Raw genomic sequence first — 15,872 nt, forward strand, 5'->3', positions numbered from 1 at the left:
ACATAGAAGGCCTTATTTTTATTTCAAGTTTTATTTTTATTCCGATTTTCATTTTTCTTTTTATTCCTATTTTTTATATTAATTATTATTTGATATTCACATTTTTTTAATCAAAATCTTAAATTTTACAATTTTATTTTTTCTTCAGAGTTTAAAAAAAAAAAAAAAAAAAAAATCTCAATTGAGAAAACACTTTAATATTTAGTTCAGTAATATTTAATATAAGAATATTACTTTATTAAATATGAATCATATTAAAAGGGAAAAGTTCCATTTTTTTGGAAGAAAAGATACTTCCTTCATCAATATATACAATTGTTTATTTCCTAGTAATACATTATTTTTATATTAATATGTTAACACAATAAGGATGAAATATTACTTATAGTTACACATTTTCTTATAGTAGGTTATTTAATAAACAATAGACAAATCAAATAAATTAAATTAGAGTAATAAAGATGGAAGATCGAGGTACATCTAGGTTTACCTACCTATATTTACAAATAATATATATTATATTTTTAATCAATAATGATTTATAATGGGTATTGTTGTGTTTTGATGGTATCATCCAGTCTTTTCTAAAAGGTTATTTGCTTTGGTTTATAATTTACAAATGATCTAACTAAAAGCCACATTGTTGCCTTTCATATTTATAATATGATACATGTTATAGGTACACATTATATTGTTTCATATTTTATATTATATTTTGGTTACATTCAACACATTGCCACCTATGGGTTTGGAAGGGTAATGCACCAACGACAAAAAGATCATTACAAGAAAATACTATCGTCTATACCATTATGCAGTATTTTATCATTCTGAGTATCAATTATATTAATACTTTTACGATAACTAATAATGACATGGTATTATAGTATTAGAGTTATGATACGCTGTGACATTTATTAGTGATAGTTATTGCCATATTTGGTATTTAGATTAGGGAGTGAAATCTTCAATCAAGATTACAAAAGATAAAACGACTTTATATTTTTCCTAAAGTTAAAAGGGATTCTGCAAAAAGGTCCAAAAGGTAACGTCTCAAATAAGACTGTGTAACATGCAAAATACACTTACCGTGCTTGCATCTCAGAAACATAGTGCTCCTATGGTTCCAAGATGGACAATGACACATGGTCTGTGCATCAAGACCTCCCTAAAGTTACTAAGAAGAGCAATGACGTGTTAAAGTTAACCCCTGTCGTGCTGACCAAGAACGTCTTAACATCTGTTCCTGGGTTATTTGACAACAGGCAGCATGAAAGGTGACTAGTGTAAATCACACTGCACAGACATCAAAGACTTTTGCTATTCTTCTTCTACACTCATGAACTGTGGTTTATCAACATTGGCTATGGACTTTGCAATAAAAAAATAAAGTTTATGGACTTTGATCTAACAATGATAAACGCAATATGGGACTGTATAAATTGGTAACCATCCATTTTTATCAAAGGATTTATTTCTAAGAGACTGTGTTTATGCCGGATTACATCGGAGATAAGAAGACATCAACTCAGAGGACATCATATGGTGACCGGATTTGGTTTTTGCATTTCTTTTTAGGTCTAGCGAAGTATAGTTATATACATTTTTATATGATTGAACAGTCACAGCCTGTCATAACAGGAATCAACATTATTATATTATTGAACTTACAACATGAATAATGCAAATTAATTATTATTCATCATTATTATTGATATTAATTCGTTATTGCCAAATAAGGAAAGAAGATTTGTTATTTTAATGATGTATTAATTTCGGGGTTATTCTACCCGCTTCAAGGGGGAATTGTAAAAACATTAAAATTAATACATCTAGTTATCAAATATTTTATAGAAGGACATATAAATTCACAGTTCTGTTTATGTTGGAGGGCATAGTTTATTAATTAAGTTTTTATAAGGGATAAGTATTAAAATATCTATATTGAGTATACTTGTGTACTGACATGGAAGGATATATATAAATCCTTCCCGAAGCTTCCAGAAGGTTACGTAATATGGAACTATATTCAACTATGTTCCACTAGAACACCCTATATGGACTAAACAGCTGGTATATAATACACGATGGAGGGGGCTATTGGCTCGCTCCTCCACACTGCCTGCTGTGAGAAGACTCGAGGCTGCAAAGATGAAGACACGCTAAGAGATGACATCCCCTGCATTGCCGTTCAGGAACCAAAGAGAGATGGGTAAAGACTTCCCATTGATCATTATGGACTAAATGAACTCTTTGCGTAAGCTATCAAAGCATATTATTTTTTCTTCCTGTAACTGAACCCTGGCAACCATTTTTAAATTGATAAAATACATTTATTTTTACATTTTTGAAGTTTCTTTTCTTTTATGCGGCTTTACGTATTTGAAGAAAAATATATTTAAGAGTATATTTTTTAACAGAGGGATACGGCTCTAGCAGAAAATCACAGCATGGTGCCGCTTTTCTCGCATCCAGAATATGGATTTGAGAAAAGCTGACCAACTGCTCTCCTTCATTGACTAACATAGGTCCGATTTTCACGCTCGTGTGAGCGCACTCTTAAAGTAGAAAAAGCGGCTATAGATCAGGAGAATGGGGGTCATTTAACTACCACTTGTGTATGGCCACATCAATTCCTCCTTTATAGTACGCCACAGAATGCACTATTTGCACGTACCCATCTTTGCTCTCCCTTGTGTGCTAGCATGGAAAATACATGTCAGCAACCAGAAGACAGCCTAGTTGATTGGAGACCACATGTGTCTCCTATGCTGCAGGTTACGCACAATTTAGAGATACGATTTACAGACCATGGGAATTTAAAAACGGTAAACAACCACCTTTATTAGCTCGCTTACTAGTCAAGCTCGGTGACCTGTCTACTGGTCCTTATGCAGGGAGGAGGTGGTGGATTTGGTGCTTTGATCATCACCTATTGGGAATGATGTGATCTTGTGTTAACGATATAGAGCTGTTACTTTTCATTAAAATCCTGGCGATAATGAAATAACTGCAGAAAAGTGATCTCTACAGAATAAGAAGTGTCAGTATGTTATAATGGTCAGTGGAGACTGAGGGGAAAACTGCAAGATTTCAGGAATTTTATATATACGGTAGTAACATCAAAATTTAAAAAAAAAAAAAATGTTTAAAAATATATCTAAAGAAGACCTTTCACCGGTTTTAGGATGCTGAATACAATGTCGATTTTATTTTTCGATTTCTCCTCTCTGTTGCGGAGATCTGAGCTTGTAAAGGTTAGGTTATAAATAATGATAAGCCCAATAGGGTGTTACCAGAGATTCTTCTAAGGGGGCAGCTCTTTTTCCTCTGCATGACAATTACTTGTAACTCCCATTTCCCATGACCTGACACATGAATGGTCCCAAAAATGTAACATTTCTTTTACTGTACATGAATGTGGTGTACTTTGTAATTTAACTATTTCTGGACTGCCCATACATTATTACTCTGCAGTGATATTCCGAGACATTACTGGATAGTAAGCAGCTTAGACTAAGATTGTGCAGCTGTCGGGGCATAGAGCGGGCAATTTACGCACTCAGTGATACCAAATGTTTTTTTGTTTTTTTTTAATTTTTACATTTCTCTATTGACATTTGAGAAAAAGGGGAGTGATATCAGCTTTTATATATTTAAATATTTCTTCATGATTTTTTTATTTTACAGTTTTACGTAGTCTACTTAGGGCACTTGAACCTGCGAAAGCTTTTATTCTATACACTGCAATATTCTACACACTGCAGCATTTCTGTGTTTTGTGAAACCGACAATCTCCTATGATGTCCAGCCACAGGCTTGGCTTCATAGGCATTCTAAAGTGGCAGCCAAAGGACTCTTACGTAAAGCTTGGCTGTCATGGTAATACATTTAAGAAATTAGGCTATGTGCCCACGTTGCGTATTTGCATGCAGTTACGCTGTGTATTGCACTGCAGCGTAACTGCATGCATCCTGCGTCCCCAGCACAATCTATGAAGATTGTGCATAATCCATGCGTACGTTGCGTTTTAGAATGCAGCGATTTGCATGCTGCCAAATCGCTGCGTTCTAAAAAGCAACATGTCACTTATTCCATGCGCTTTGGATGCAGGTCCCGCTCTGTCTATGGTGGGGGCTGCGTCCAGAGCGCATGAAATCGGCTTTTTCACTGCATCCATTACGCAGTGTTTCTGCAGCGATTTGAAGCGCAAATGTACTGTCAAATTGCTGCAGAAATTTCTGCAAGGACACAACGCAACGTGTGCACACAGCCTTAAACTGATGTGATCACAACTAGCTCCAATCGGATCAGTCACTGCTGAGTGTCAGCTATGTAAAAAACCTGGCACCCATGCTACAAAAAGCAGGCTCAGCACCTGAGTCCTTTCTGTACGGTGTTAGGCTGCTTTCACACTATGTTTTTTTAACATGCGTCCTGAACGTTTTTTTATCGCAAAAACGGATCCAGTGCAAATGCGTTTTCATTTCAATGCATTTGCAAATGGACTCCCGTCAACATGCATTCACTTGCGTTTGCATGTGGTTTAGTCAGGATCCAGCAATTTGCAGTTTTTTAACTTTTTTCAAAAACACTACTTGTAGCGTTTTTGAGCTGCGTCCAAATACTGCAAGTCGCTGGATCCTGACGAAACAGCACACAAACGCATGTGAACGGTGGTGATAAACAGAATCCTGTTTGGCCAGAAACCAGCCTGGCGTGATCACAGTCTCTCTCTCCTTTCTCTCTCTCTCTCCCCTCTCTTCTCCCTCCTCTTTTCTCTCTCCTCTCTTTGCTTCTCTCCTCTCTTCTCTCCCTCTCGCTTTTCCTCTTTCTCTCTCTTTTCACTTTTGCCCCCAGCTGTGTCTGAATGTCCAGTCTGTCACGTTCAGTTCCCCTCACTCCCAATCACATGACTCCAATGCCCGCCCATACACTTCAAGTGACAGGATCCTGTAAAATAACACAAGCGTTTCTCTTTGCAAAAACAGGATCCGCTTTTGCAGTAAAAAAAAAAAGGTTCATGAGGCATGTTAAAAAAAACGTAGTGTGAAAGCAGCCTTACACAGCTGTTGTAAATGTAGGACAACCACCTCCAAGAGATTAAACAGATGCAAACAGTAAGCCTCTCCTGGTGCAGCTTTCAGGCAACGAGAACAGAACTATGACGAAGTAAAAGAAAATAATAAGGTGAGTTCAGTGGTGGGCCCCTTTGCACCACGTGCGCCTATAGCAATAGGCTATATGGTAGCATATCACTTTACCCTCTTTATGTAGACTTCAAAATACTGTTGCACATGTGGCTCATCTGGAGTGTCCCTGTAAGCCTCTGCTCACTTGTCTAACCTGTGGATCTGTTCCAAGCCTCCACTGACTATCTCCAAGGAAAGAAAATTGCTGTATGAATCCATCAAAATGATGGAAACCACCACATAACTGGATAAATTCTATTACAAATCAATGGGGTCTACCAGGTAGCAGTAGTGTTTTCCATACACAAAACCCAACAGTACATTGCGGTCACCAATAAAAAAAAAAAAGCTACATTACTAGTATAACATAGCCTACATGTCTGAAATATTGTGCTCAGAAATATTAAACATATAATTACACAGTAGCCAGCTTACAAACACAGACATGAGCCTTTACCCTTTCTTGTGCTGCTCTATTGCTGGATTCTTTTCTTTCCAGAATTTCCTGCTTCTCTTGCTGTAGTTTTCCAAGTGTTGTTTCCAATGGGAAAACTTGCTCTTTGGCTTCCTAAACAAAAGAAAATTACATTTAATTTATTTTAATGCATAATGGTGTTGTGGAAACCCCTATCCTTGGAGAGATAATTTGGGGCGAGACTCATAGGGTCTCGAGATCTGCCAATTTTGGTCAAATTAGGAGCAATGCATCGGAGAAAATTAACCAAAGCCAGTATCTATCAGTTTACAAGGCTTCTCTGGTCTCAGATACCAAGATACAAGTTTTTGTAATACCCGCAGGAGATAAGGAAATGGCTTAGTACATTAGCTAAAAAGAGTATGTAAGCTTAAGAGTGATGAGCGAGCACTAAAATGCTCAAGCGCTCGGTATTCGAACCAAGCAGGTTAGATGTTTGGACACGCTTGGCTCAAGTACCGAGTATAATTGAAGTAAATGGGAAACTAGAACATTTTTCTGGAAGACCTCCCCCCAATTGAGGGCTTGGGCAGGAAAAACGCTGAAATGGATGGAAACAGCACTGAAATGGAAAGGGAAGAGTATAGGGAAAATGTCTGTGGAATGGCAAAGAAAAGACAGTACATAGGAGATGCACACACTGAAAAATCATATATAGCCTAAAATTTAAACTTTATTATATACAAATGGGAATATATAAAAACAATTAAAATATGAATACATATTGACAATCCCTATAACAACAATAGGTAAAAATAGTCAAGAAATTGGCCAATTGACAAAGTATGTAAACCTCAAACAAAAATGATTAGCAAAAACCTTGTGGAAATCCAGCAGTGAATCTCATGGATAATTATAAACCTGTAAAGCTGATATGATAGATGATACTACAGTGCCTAAGATACAAAACACCAATGAAAAATCAAATAAAAACAGTAAGAGGGCAAGATTACCCATACCTGATCTGTGTACTGAAATGGCAATAAAGCCGTGGAGGCAGCGAAGTGTCCCTATGGGGTTAATAGGATGAATACCCCTAACGTGCAAGCTGTCTGCAGGAAGAATACTCAGGAAGAATGAGGCAGAAAATGCCACACAGCAGGAGTGTCAAAAACACTCCTCGTGGGACGGAGTATCCTGCTAACCCCACTAAAGGGTGCAAGTGTTTAATCTGTAGGGGGATGACATTACTTTGGTTAACTTCCTGTTTCCTTTGCGTCCTGTCTTTCATCCAACTTTACTAATTCCTCAAATGTTTGTGCAGATGCGTTTTGTAGGTGCGCTTACGCTGCGTAAACACACTTACAGCGCATGTGTTTTTTGAAAGCTGCAGATTAACAGCATCTAATGCAAGTCTATGGAGAAACTCTATAGAAGACTCAACGTCTCCGAAAGAGAAATTGACAGCTGCAAAACATGCGTGGCGGTGACTCGAGCAGGGGGCTCAAGCAACCACGATACTCGATAGTGTAACGAATGTTCTCAACCATCAAGCAGTGGTGAGCAGGCTCGCTCACCGTACTTAAGGACAAAGGCCGAAAATCATGGATTCTGCTAAATTCCTTCAAAATAGTTCTATCCAGCTTAAAATGTCTTCAAGCAATTTTTAAAGAAAGCCAATGCCTTGTCTCATTGCTTTATTTATAAGACTTTGAAAGCTAATATTAACTTATTAAAGATAGATATAAATTGCTTGAAGCAAGATATATTATAATAACCATAACAATAGAGTGCTTAAATAATAATAAGGTCCATTTTTACTTGGGTCACTAATCTATGAACAAGGATTCATTACAATGTTCTTCCCCTATAATCGGATCTTGGAGACATGCTGGCAATCAACAAATGAAAAAGCAAAATGTCATTTGTCACTGTCTGTAACACTTGTGCTGCCAACAAGAATGAGTTTAGTGGAAGTATAGCTCCTGGAATAAACATTTGCATGCTTTATGGGAACAGAACAATTCTATTAACAATCGTACTGTCCCCAAACTGATTAGTTTTCATTTATGGGCAGAAATCTCCCTGTCTACATCACTATTAGATAAAAATATTAGTTATTTTTATATTTTTGTGCTATATTATATTATTATAAAGTTATGCTAAGACTGATTCAGTTTGTGGGCAGGCATCTGCGGCAAGTAACGCTAGACTAACTGTATGACTAAGTGATGAGTAACAGCGGAAAACAAAGGAATTAAATCTATGGTCATCTTCTGTGCCACAGACGTTGCCCTGCAGATAAAACATTTGCCATTATCTTTATAAGTAATTTCCTAACCACAAGCTAGTTTCTGAAAAAAGTAAATAAAATGATTTCCTATCTTGCCATGATGAATCTAGTCTCTAGAGCCATGAAATTCAGAGCGCGCATTCTTAGAAAGCTGAACACCTAACTGATAACTGTGTTAGCATGAGATGACAAAAAACACTAGAAAAACCACATCCTCTCCTGGACTTTTTGATGACGCATCTCAAACCCTACATTGCACAGAGAAATCCCTGTCCTGCCACTAAACTGAGTGGTACAATATGTACAGTAATGAAGTAAATGGAATTACATACGCAACTAACAAACAACTACTTCTCAGAAAGAGTATCTATCCTACTTTTTAATTTTAATTTCTATTTAATAAATCAATAATATCCATGAAAATAAGCAATATTGTAATATATCTTATCAGAGAAATCTGCTTTTTCAGCCCTAGGGATTGATCTTTCACTCTCAATTTATGGGTGTAACCTGTATTCAGTGAACACTGATTTATCCATTATTTTTTTTTTTAAACTCGTTTTATTGAAGGTTAAGTATATCATTACAATAAAAGACAATTCAGCAATTTGTACAATAAGAATATGTGTAAATTGGTTAATAGCTAGATTGATAATGCATCAACAATCAGGTCAACATCTATTACTTTCAGCATGGCATTAGTACAGTAGCTATTTCAAAGGTGTCAGCTCGCGAGCCATATCCAACCTGGGGCAAAAAGCCCATATTGACAAGGAATGTACAACCCAAGTGTCAGGGACCACGTCACATTGCTGATACGGTGTCTCATGGATTACATACAGTGCCTACAAGTAGTCTTCAACCCCCTGCAGATTTAGCAGGTTTGATAAGAGGGAAATAAGTTAGAGCCTGCAAACTTCAAACAAGAGCAGGATTTATTAACAGATGCATAAATCTTACAAACCAACAAGTTATGTTGCTCAGTTAAATTTTAATAAATTTTCAACATAAAAGTGTGAGTCAATTATTATTCAACCCCTAGGTTTAATATTTTGTGGAATAACCCTTGTTTGCAATTACAGCTAATAATCGTCTTTTATAGGACCTGATCAGGCCGGCACAGGTCTCTGGAGTTATCTTGGCCCACTCCTCCATGCAGATCTTCTCCAAGTTATCTAGGTTCTTTGGGTGTCTCATGTGGACTTTAATCTTGAGCTCCTTCCACAAGTTTTCAATTGGGTTAAGGTCAGGAGACTGACTAGGCCACTGCAACACCTTGATTTTTTTCCTCTTGAACCAGGCCTTGGTTTTCTTGGCTGTGTGCTTTGGGTCGTTGTCTTGTTGGAAGATGAAATGACAACCCATCTTAAGATCCTTGATGGAGGAGCGGAGGTTCTTGGCCAATATCTCCAGGTAGGCCATGCTATCCATCTTCCCATGGATGCGGAGCAGATGGCCAGGCCCCTTGGCTGAGAAACAGCCCCACAGCATGATGCTGCCACCACCATGCTTGACTGTAGGGATGGTATTTTTGGGGTCATATGCAGTGCCATCCAGTCTCCAAACGTCACGTGTGTGGTTGGCACCAAAGATCTCAATCTTGGTCTCATCAGACCAGAGAACCTTGAAGCAGTCTGTCTCAGAGTCCTCCAAGTGATCATGAGCAAACTGTAGACGAGCCTTGACATGACGCTTTGAAAGTAAAGGTACCTTACGGGCTCGTCTGGAACGGAGACCATTGCGGTGGAGTACGTTACTTATGGTATTGACTGAAACCAATGTCCCCACTGCCATGAGATCTTCCCGGAGCTCCTTCCTTGTTGTCCTTGGGTTAGCCTTGACTCTTCGGACAAGCCTGGCCTCGGCACGGATGGAAACTTTCAAAGGCTGTCCAGGCCGTGGAAGCCTAACAGTAGTTCCATAAGCCTTCCACTTCTGGATGATGCTCCCAACAGTGGAGACAGGTAGGCCCAACTCCTTGGAAACGGTTTTGTACCCCTTGCCAGCCTTGTGACCCTCCACGATCTTGTCTCTGATGGCCTTGGAATGCTCCTTTGTCTTTCCCATGTTGACCAAGTATGAGTGCTGTTCACAAGTTTGGGGAGGGTCTTAATTAGTCAGAAAAGGCTGGAAAAAGAGATAATTAATCCAAACATGTGAAGCTCATTGTTCTTTTTGCCTGAAATACTTCTTAATACTTTAGGGGAACCAAACAGAATTCTTGTGGTTTGAGGGGTTGAATAATAAATGACCCTCTGAATAAACTTTTCACAATTTAAAAAAAAATTAAAAAAAGAAATAACATTCTTTTTTTGCTGCAGTGCATTTCACACCTCCAGGCTGATCTACAGTCCAAATGTCACAATGCCAAGTTAATTCCGAATGTGTAAACCTGCTAAATCTGCAGGGGGTTGAATACTACTTGTAGGCACTGTATCTCTCCCTCCCCATCACTGGAGCAATATCAAGTATTACTGCGACAGTAATGACTGTAGGTGATTGGTCAGGGAACCGGGTGATCCTCCGGTCAAGGGCGAACCCAACCATCTACCCCATATTTTGTCAAATTTATATAAAGAACCTCTCGTCTTATATACAAATTGTTCTAACGGAATTATAGCATTTACCAATGCAATCCAAGAGGCTCTAGTTGGGGGATGAGTGCTTATCCAATTTAGTATAATGCCCTTCCGGGCCAAAGACAGGACCTTTTGTATTAATAGATTCTCATCTTGGGACCAGGAGTGTACATCTACCACCCCGAATAAACACAGGAGTGGGCTCATAGCAACCGCTTTTTGAAGTATGGTGGAAAGAGTCGCTACAACCTCACCCCAATAGGAGAGAATGACCCGGCAATCCCATATCATGTGCCAGAAATCAGCACCGTCTCTCCCGCATCTCGGACAACCCACCCCCACCAATTTATTCATCTTTTTCAGTCTCTGGGGAGTGATATAACTCTGGTGTATTTTATATAATTGGATCAGTCTATTATTAATTGCGGGAGAGACCAAAGTGTGGGATTCGACAATGTCATCCCACACTACATCATCAATTTCAGAAATCCTGGCACTCCACTTCTCCCGGACAGAAAGAGGACTGTTCATGGCTTTGGCCCGAATGAGGGAGGAGAATAGTTTGGAAATAAGACCGCCAGGGCCCTGTGATCTGATAATTCCAATGATTGGGAAGGAAGAGAATCTAGCCCCACGACCAGAGAACTGAGCCCGAAAGGCGTGCCTGATCTGGAGATACTGAAACCCATGAGATTCCGGCAGATCGAATTCCGCACGCAGTTGCGCAAAAGGGCGAAGTTCACCATCACGGACAATTGAACCCAGGGAGACTATTCCGCGATTCCTCCATTCACCAAACCCCGGCAACCCACAAAAGTGTGGAAGGTCCAGGTTATCCCATAAGGGGGTCTCAATTGGTATGTCATGAAATCCAAATATGGCTTTAGCCTCTTTCCAGATCCTGGCCCCTAGTTTGTGTATCAGGAGGACACGGCCCTCAGGGGCTCTCTTGTGATCTGTCAACAGTGGCCATAGGAGATCCACACCCGTGAACTCTGCCAAGAATCCCTCCGGAGAACCCCTCACCCCAGGAAGTGTCCATTGACCCAGATATTTCAATTGTCCGGCCAGGTAATATATATAAAGATCAGGAAGGGCCATACCCCCCAGGTCTTTGGGTCTCTGTAATTTGGCCAATTGGACTTTCGATCTGGAGGCACCCCAGACAAAGGTGATCATTAAGGATTCCAGGGTCCGAAAGAAGGAGCGGGGGATCTGCACAAATACATGCTGGGTAATATAGAGACACTTTGGTTGCACTATCATTTTAAGGAGGTTAATCCTTCCCGCCACTGAAAGCGGGAGCTGGCTCCATCTAATAAATATCTCCCCGAGGTGTGATAACAGGGGGGCAATATTTCTTGCTATCATCTCCAAAGGGCTTCTTGCCAGTATAATCCCAAGGTATTTAAAGTGATCTACCACTGGAACCCTACATATGTGGGTGTTCGCAATTTCCTCTCTGTCCCGAGACAGAAAGAGGAGGTACGACTTTGACCAGTTTATTGACAGACCCGAGAACTCCCCGAATCGGTCAATTAGTTCCACAGCTCTAGGAATGGAGGAATTTGGATCAGATGCAAACAATAACAAGTCGTCTGCAAACAGAGACAAGCGTTCATCTCCCTTACGGTGCTTCACTCCTCGGTAAATTGGGTCCGCCCGAATGCGCAACGCCAATGGCTCCATGGCCAGGGCGAACAGGAGAGGGGATAGGGGACATCCCTGTCTTGTTCCCCTCCCCAAGGGAAAAGTTTCCGCCACCCCGCCACCCACCTGAATGTTAGCAGATGGTGCTTTATATATAATCTCAATCCATCTAATGAATTCGTTGCCGAAACCAAATGCCCGCAGCACCTCCAGCAGGTATGGCCACTCTATAGAGTCAAAGGCCTTGGCCGCATCCAGTGAGACCAGAGCCCAATCCTCCCCAAACTTGGTGCCCATCTGTAAGACCACCTGCGCCCTCCTCAGGTTATCCGAGGTACTCCTACCCGGAATGAATCCAGACTGGTCTTCATGTATTATGGAGGAGATTACTTTGTTGAGTCTAGTTGCTAGTATTTTGGTGAGAATTTTATAGTCAGAGTTCAACAAAGAGATCTGTCTGTACGAGCCACAGTCCAATGGGTCCTTATCTGGTTTCAACAGCAGAACGAGGGTTGCCTCATAGAAAGAGTCAGGCAACCGTCCCCTGCGGAACGAAGCCTCAACCGTTTCCAGGAGGGCTGGAGCCCCCCCTGATATTTGTCAAATATTTCAATCGGGAGTCCGTCCGGACGCCCTACCCCTGTTAAGGGCCCCCATCGCCTCTACCATCTCCTCCATACTAATGGGCTCATCCAAGGCCGATCTCTGGGCCGAAGTCAATCTGGGAAACTCCAGATCTCGTAGATAATCAGCGATCTCCTCCCTTGACACGGTCAGTCTGGATTCACATAGGTTCCTATAGAAGTCCAAGAACACCTCCAGAATGCCATTGACGGAAGTGACTGGTTCGCCGCTAGGGTCTCTAATCTTAAGGACCGCAGGTGAACTATTGGATTGGTGCACCAAGAACGCTAGTAAACTACTAGATTGGTTCCCTTGCTCAAAATACCTCTGGTTCATGAAGAAGACATGTCTCTTAGCCTTATCTTGCAAGTACAAAAGATATTTCCTCCCAGCCTGTAGCCATTGAGATCTGTTTTCCTCAGATGGGTCCGAGGTAAATCTATGTTCTAGCATTCTATTTTGAGTGGCCCATTCCTCCTCCTCTCTGGCCGCCTGTTTCTTGAGATAGGAGATAGAGGAGTGACAACATCCCCTCAAATACGCCTTAAGTGCATCCCAATAGGCCGAGTGATTCTCTTCCACGGAGTTCGTCTCAGTATATGCCCTGATTTGATCAGGAATCCTATCGTTGGTTCCAAAGAGTGAAAGCCACCAAGGGTTAATTTTCCGTGATAGTTTACGTGATTTACATCCCTCCCATTTAATGCCTACAAATACCGGGGAGTGATCTGATACTGATCTGGGCAAGTGACATACCGATTGTATATGAGCACAGACTCTTTCATTTCCACAGATGTAGTCAATTCGAGATAGAGAATTTTTCCCAGGAGTATAGCATGTATATTCTCTCAGTACTGGGTTATAAAACCGCCACATGTCGCACCATCCCACCTCCTGTAGGAATGCACTCAGTCTAGTTTGTATCGTAGGGGAGATCGGGACCTGTCGGGTGCTGAATCTATCCAGTCCTGGGTTATTAATCAAATTAAAGTCCCCCATGCAGAGCACCAAAGCTTGTGGGAATTGTGAGGCAAACTTAGCCGCCTCATACAGTATCGAGATTCCCGTCGCAGGGGGGGATGTATATGGCTAGGATCACTATCATTACCCCATCGATATGAGCCTGGATAAACACATACCTCCCATCATTATCCTTTATAATCTTACCCGGGTCCCAACGCAGTGTTTTGTGGATTAGCACTGATACTCCCCTAGAATATGAGGAATGAACAGAATGAGCTGACCATTGAACCCAAGGCTTCTGAAGCACTCTAGTGGTTTCCAACAATAAGTAGGTCTCTTGTAAACATACAATCTGAGCTTTGGATCTTTTGATATGTGCGAATACTGCTGCCCTTTTCCTGGATGTGCCCAGTCCCCGAACATTCCATGTCATCAAGCTTAAAGCCATTGAAAGATACCACTTGCTAGATTGAATGGAAAATGTCAAAAACTTAACCTACAGTAGAACTTGGGTAAACGTACCCTTAAATGCAAACAATCGGCTGCACTCACGCAGCCGACAAGAACTGGTCCAGTAGTGTGACCAGGAGAGATTTTCCCTAGCAACGACTAGGGTGAACCAACGTGGCTAGATGGTGTACTTGGTACGGGGGTGTCCTCAAACAAGGACTTAAGCGTCTCCTGCAGTCCAATAACTTGAGTTTTGTTAATTACCCTGCTACATAGCCTTTAACATGCATAAATAAAAGGAACAAGAATAGAGGGGTATAGAAATAAGGGAGAGAAGAAGGGGGAGAAGGAAAGAAATAAAGAAAGAGGGCAGGGGAAGGAGAGAAAGAGAGAGGAGAAAAGAGATGAGAGAGAAGAATAGAGAGAGAAAAAAAAAAAAGGGAAGGGGGGGGAAGGGAGAATGTAGAAATTGGAGAAGTATGGAGGGGGGAAGATGCGAGAAATGTGAGGAAGGAAAAAAGGTAGCGGAGGAAAAACAAGGGAGGAAACTGGGGGGGGGAGGGGGATGAAGGGGAGGCTGGGGGGAAGAGCAAGGGGGGGACCTAAAGAGGGGAGGGGGGATGAGGGGACAAGGGGGGGTAAGGGGGGGAAGAGGGGGGGATGAGGGGTTAAGCAAAGGGGGGAGGGGGAGAGAAGGGATGGAAGTGTGAAGGAAATGAAAGGAATATTTGCAGGTAGCCTTAGGTTATAAGATACTATGATACATGGTAACCTAAGAGACTCAATACAGCTCTGAAATAGAAATCAACATTATGAACTTAAGTGCGCTGCCAAATGTTGCGAACCCAAAATGGAGTCCCGTATTGGATCAAGAGCTACAGGATGGCATGAGTTCGCTTGAAAGTGTTCTTGGTGCCGCAACAGCGGTCTGGCCCAAGTCCCGCCTGACTTCACCTCGGTCCGGTCCCATAAGCGACGCACCTGCGACCAAGTAATCTGGAGCTCAAACTGAACTTAGCAGTGATCGCAGGCCACGTCACATCCAAAGACGTGACCTCCAGCTAACCAGACGCGAGGGGGCCGACCAGGAAACCGGCTCAATGGAAGGCCAATAATGATCGCACCCAGTAGCTCACATGCTTCCGGAGGGCCACAAGCGCACCAGCGCATCCTGATAAGATCATCAGCTTGTCAGCGATCTGGAACCAGGAGATCAGGGAACGGGCGCAACAGCGATCCCGAGCCCCGCTCCACTCACATGACAGAAGAGGAGGAGGAAAAAAAAAAAAAATTTCGCGCCTTCAGTAACAAGGGACGCCGAATACCAGCAGTGGAGGATCATAAAGCGATCGCAACAGCGATTTCAGACACGACGTCCCAGGAATTAGAATCGCATTACCGACCTCACTCCGGAGAAGAAGAAGAAATAAGTGGGTCGAAACCGCGGTGCCAGCACAACAACGACCTTCCGGACATCGCCCGTAACTGCAGCGCATCAGCGTTTCCTTTTCATTGAGTTGATCCAGTCATCCGCTTCCGCAGGAGAGGTGAAGAACTGGGAGCGCTCTTGATGAACCACTCTGAGACGAGCTGGGAAGATCATGGAGTAGGCAATTTGGTGTTCTCTAAGGCGTTTTTTCACGTGGATGAAGGATGCCCTTGTTTTCTGGAGAGACGCAGAGAAGTCAGGGAAGATCAATATGGAA

General features: G+C 41.6%; 1 protein-coding gene across 1 annotated transcript in view; it reads right to left on the reverse strand.

Moving 5' to 3' along the window:
* The window catches only part of RAD50 (RAD50 double strand break repair protein), a 330,429-nt gene that overhangs the window by 110,787 nt on the left and 203,770 nt on the right, over positions 1–15,872 (reverse strand). The window contains exon 18 of the mRNA XM_075344529.1: positions 5,650–5,760. Coding sequence (XP_075200644.1) covers positions 5,650–5,760 — 111 coding nt within the window. The remainder of the gene's footprint in view (positions 1–5,649; positions 5,761–15,872) is intronic.

The sequence above is a fragment of the Anomaloglossus baeobatrachus genome, chromosome 4 (assembly GCF_048569485.1).
Source record: "Anomaloglossus baeobatrachus isolate aAnoBae1 chromosome 4, aAnoBae1.hap1, whole genome shotgun sequence".
NCBI lineage: Eukaryota > Metazoa > Chordata > Amphibia > Anura > Aromobatidae > Anomaloglossus > Anomaloglossus baeobatrachus.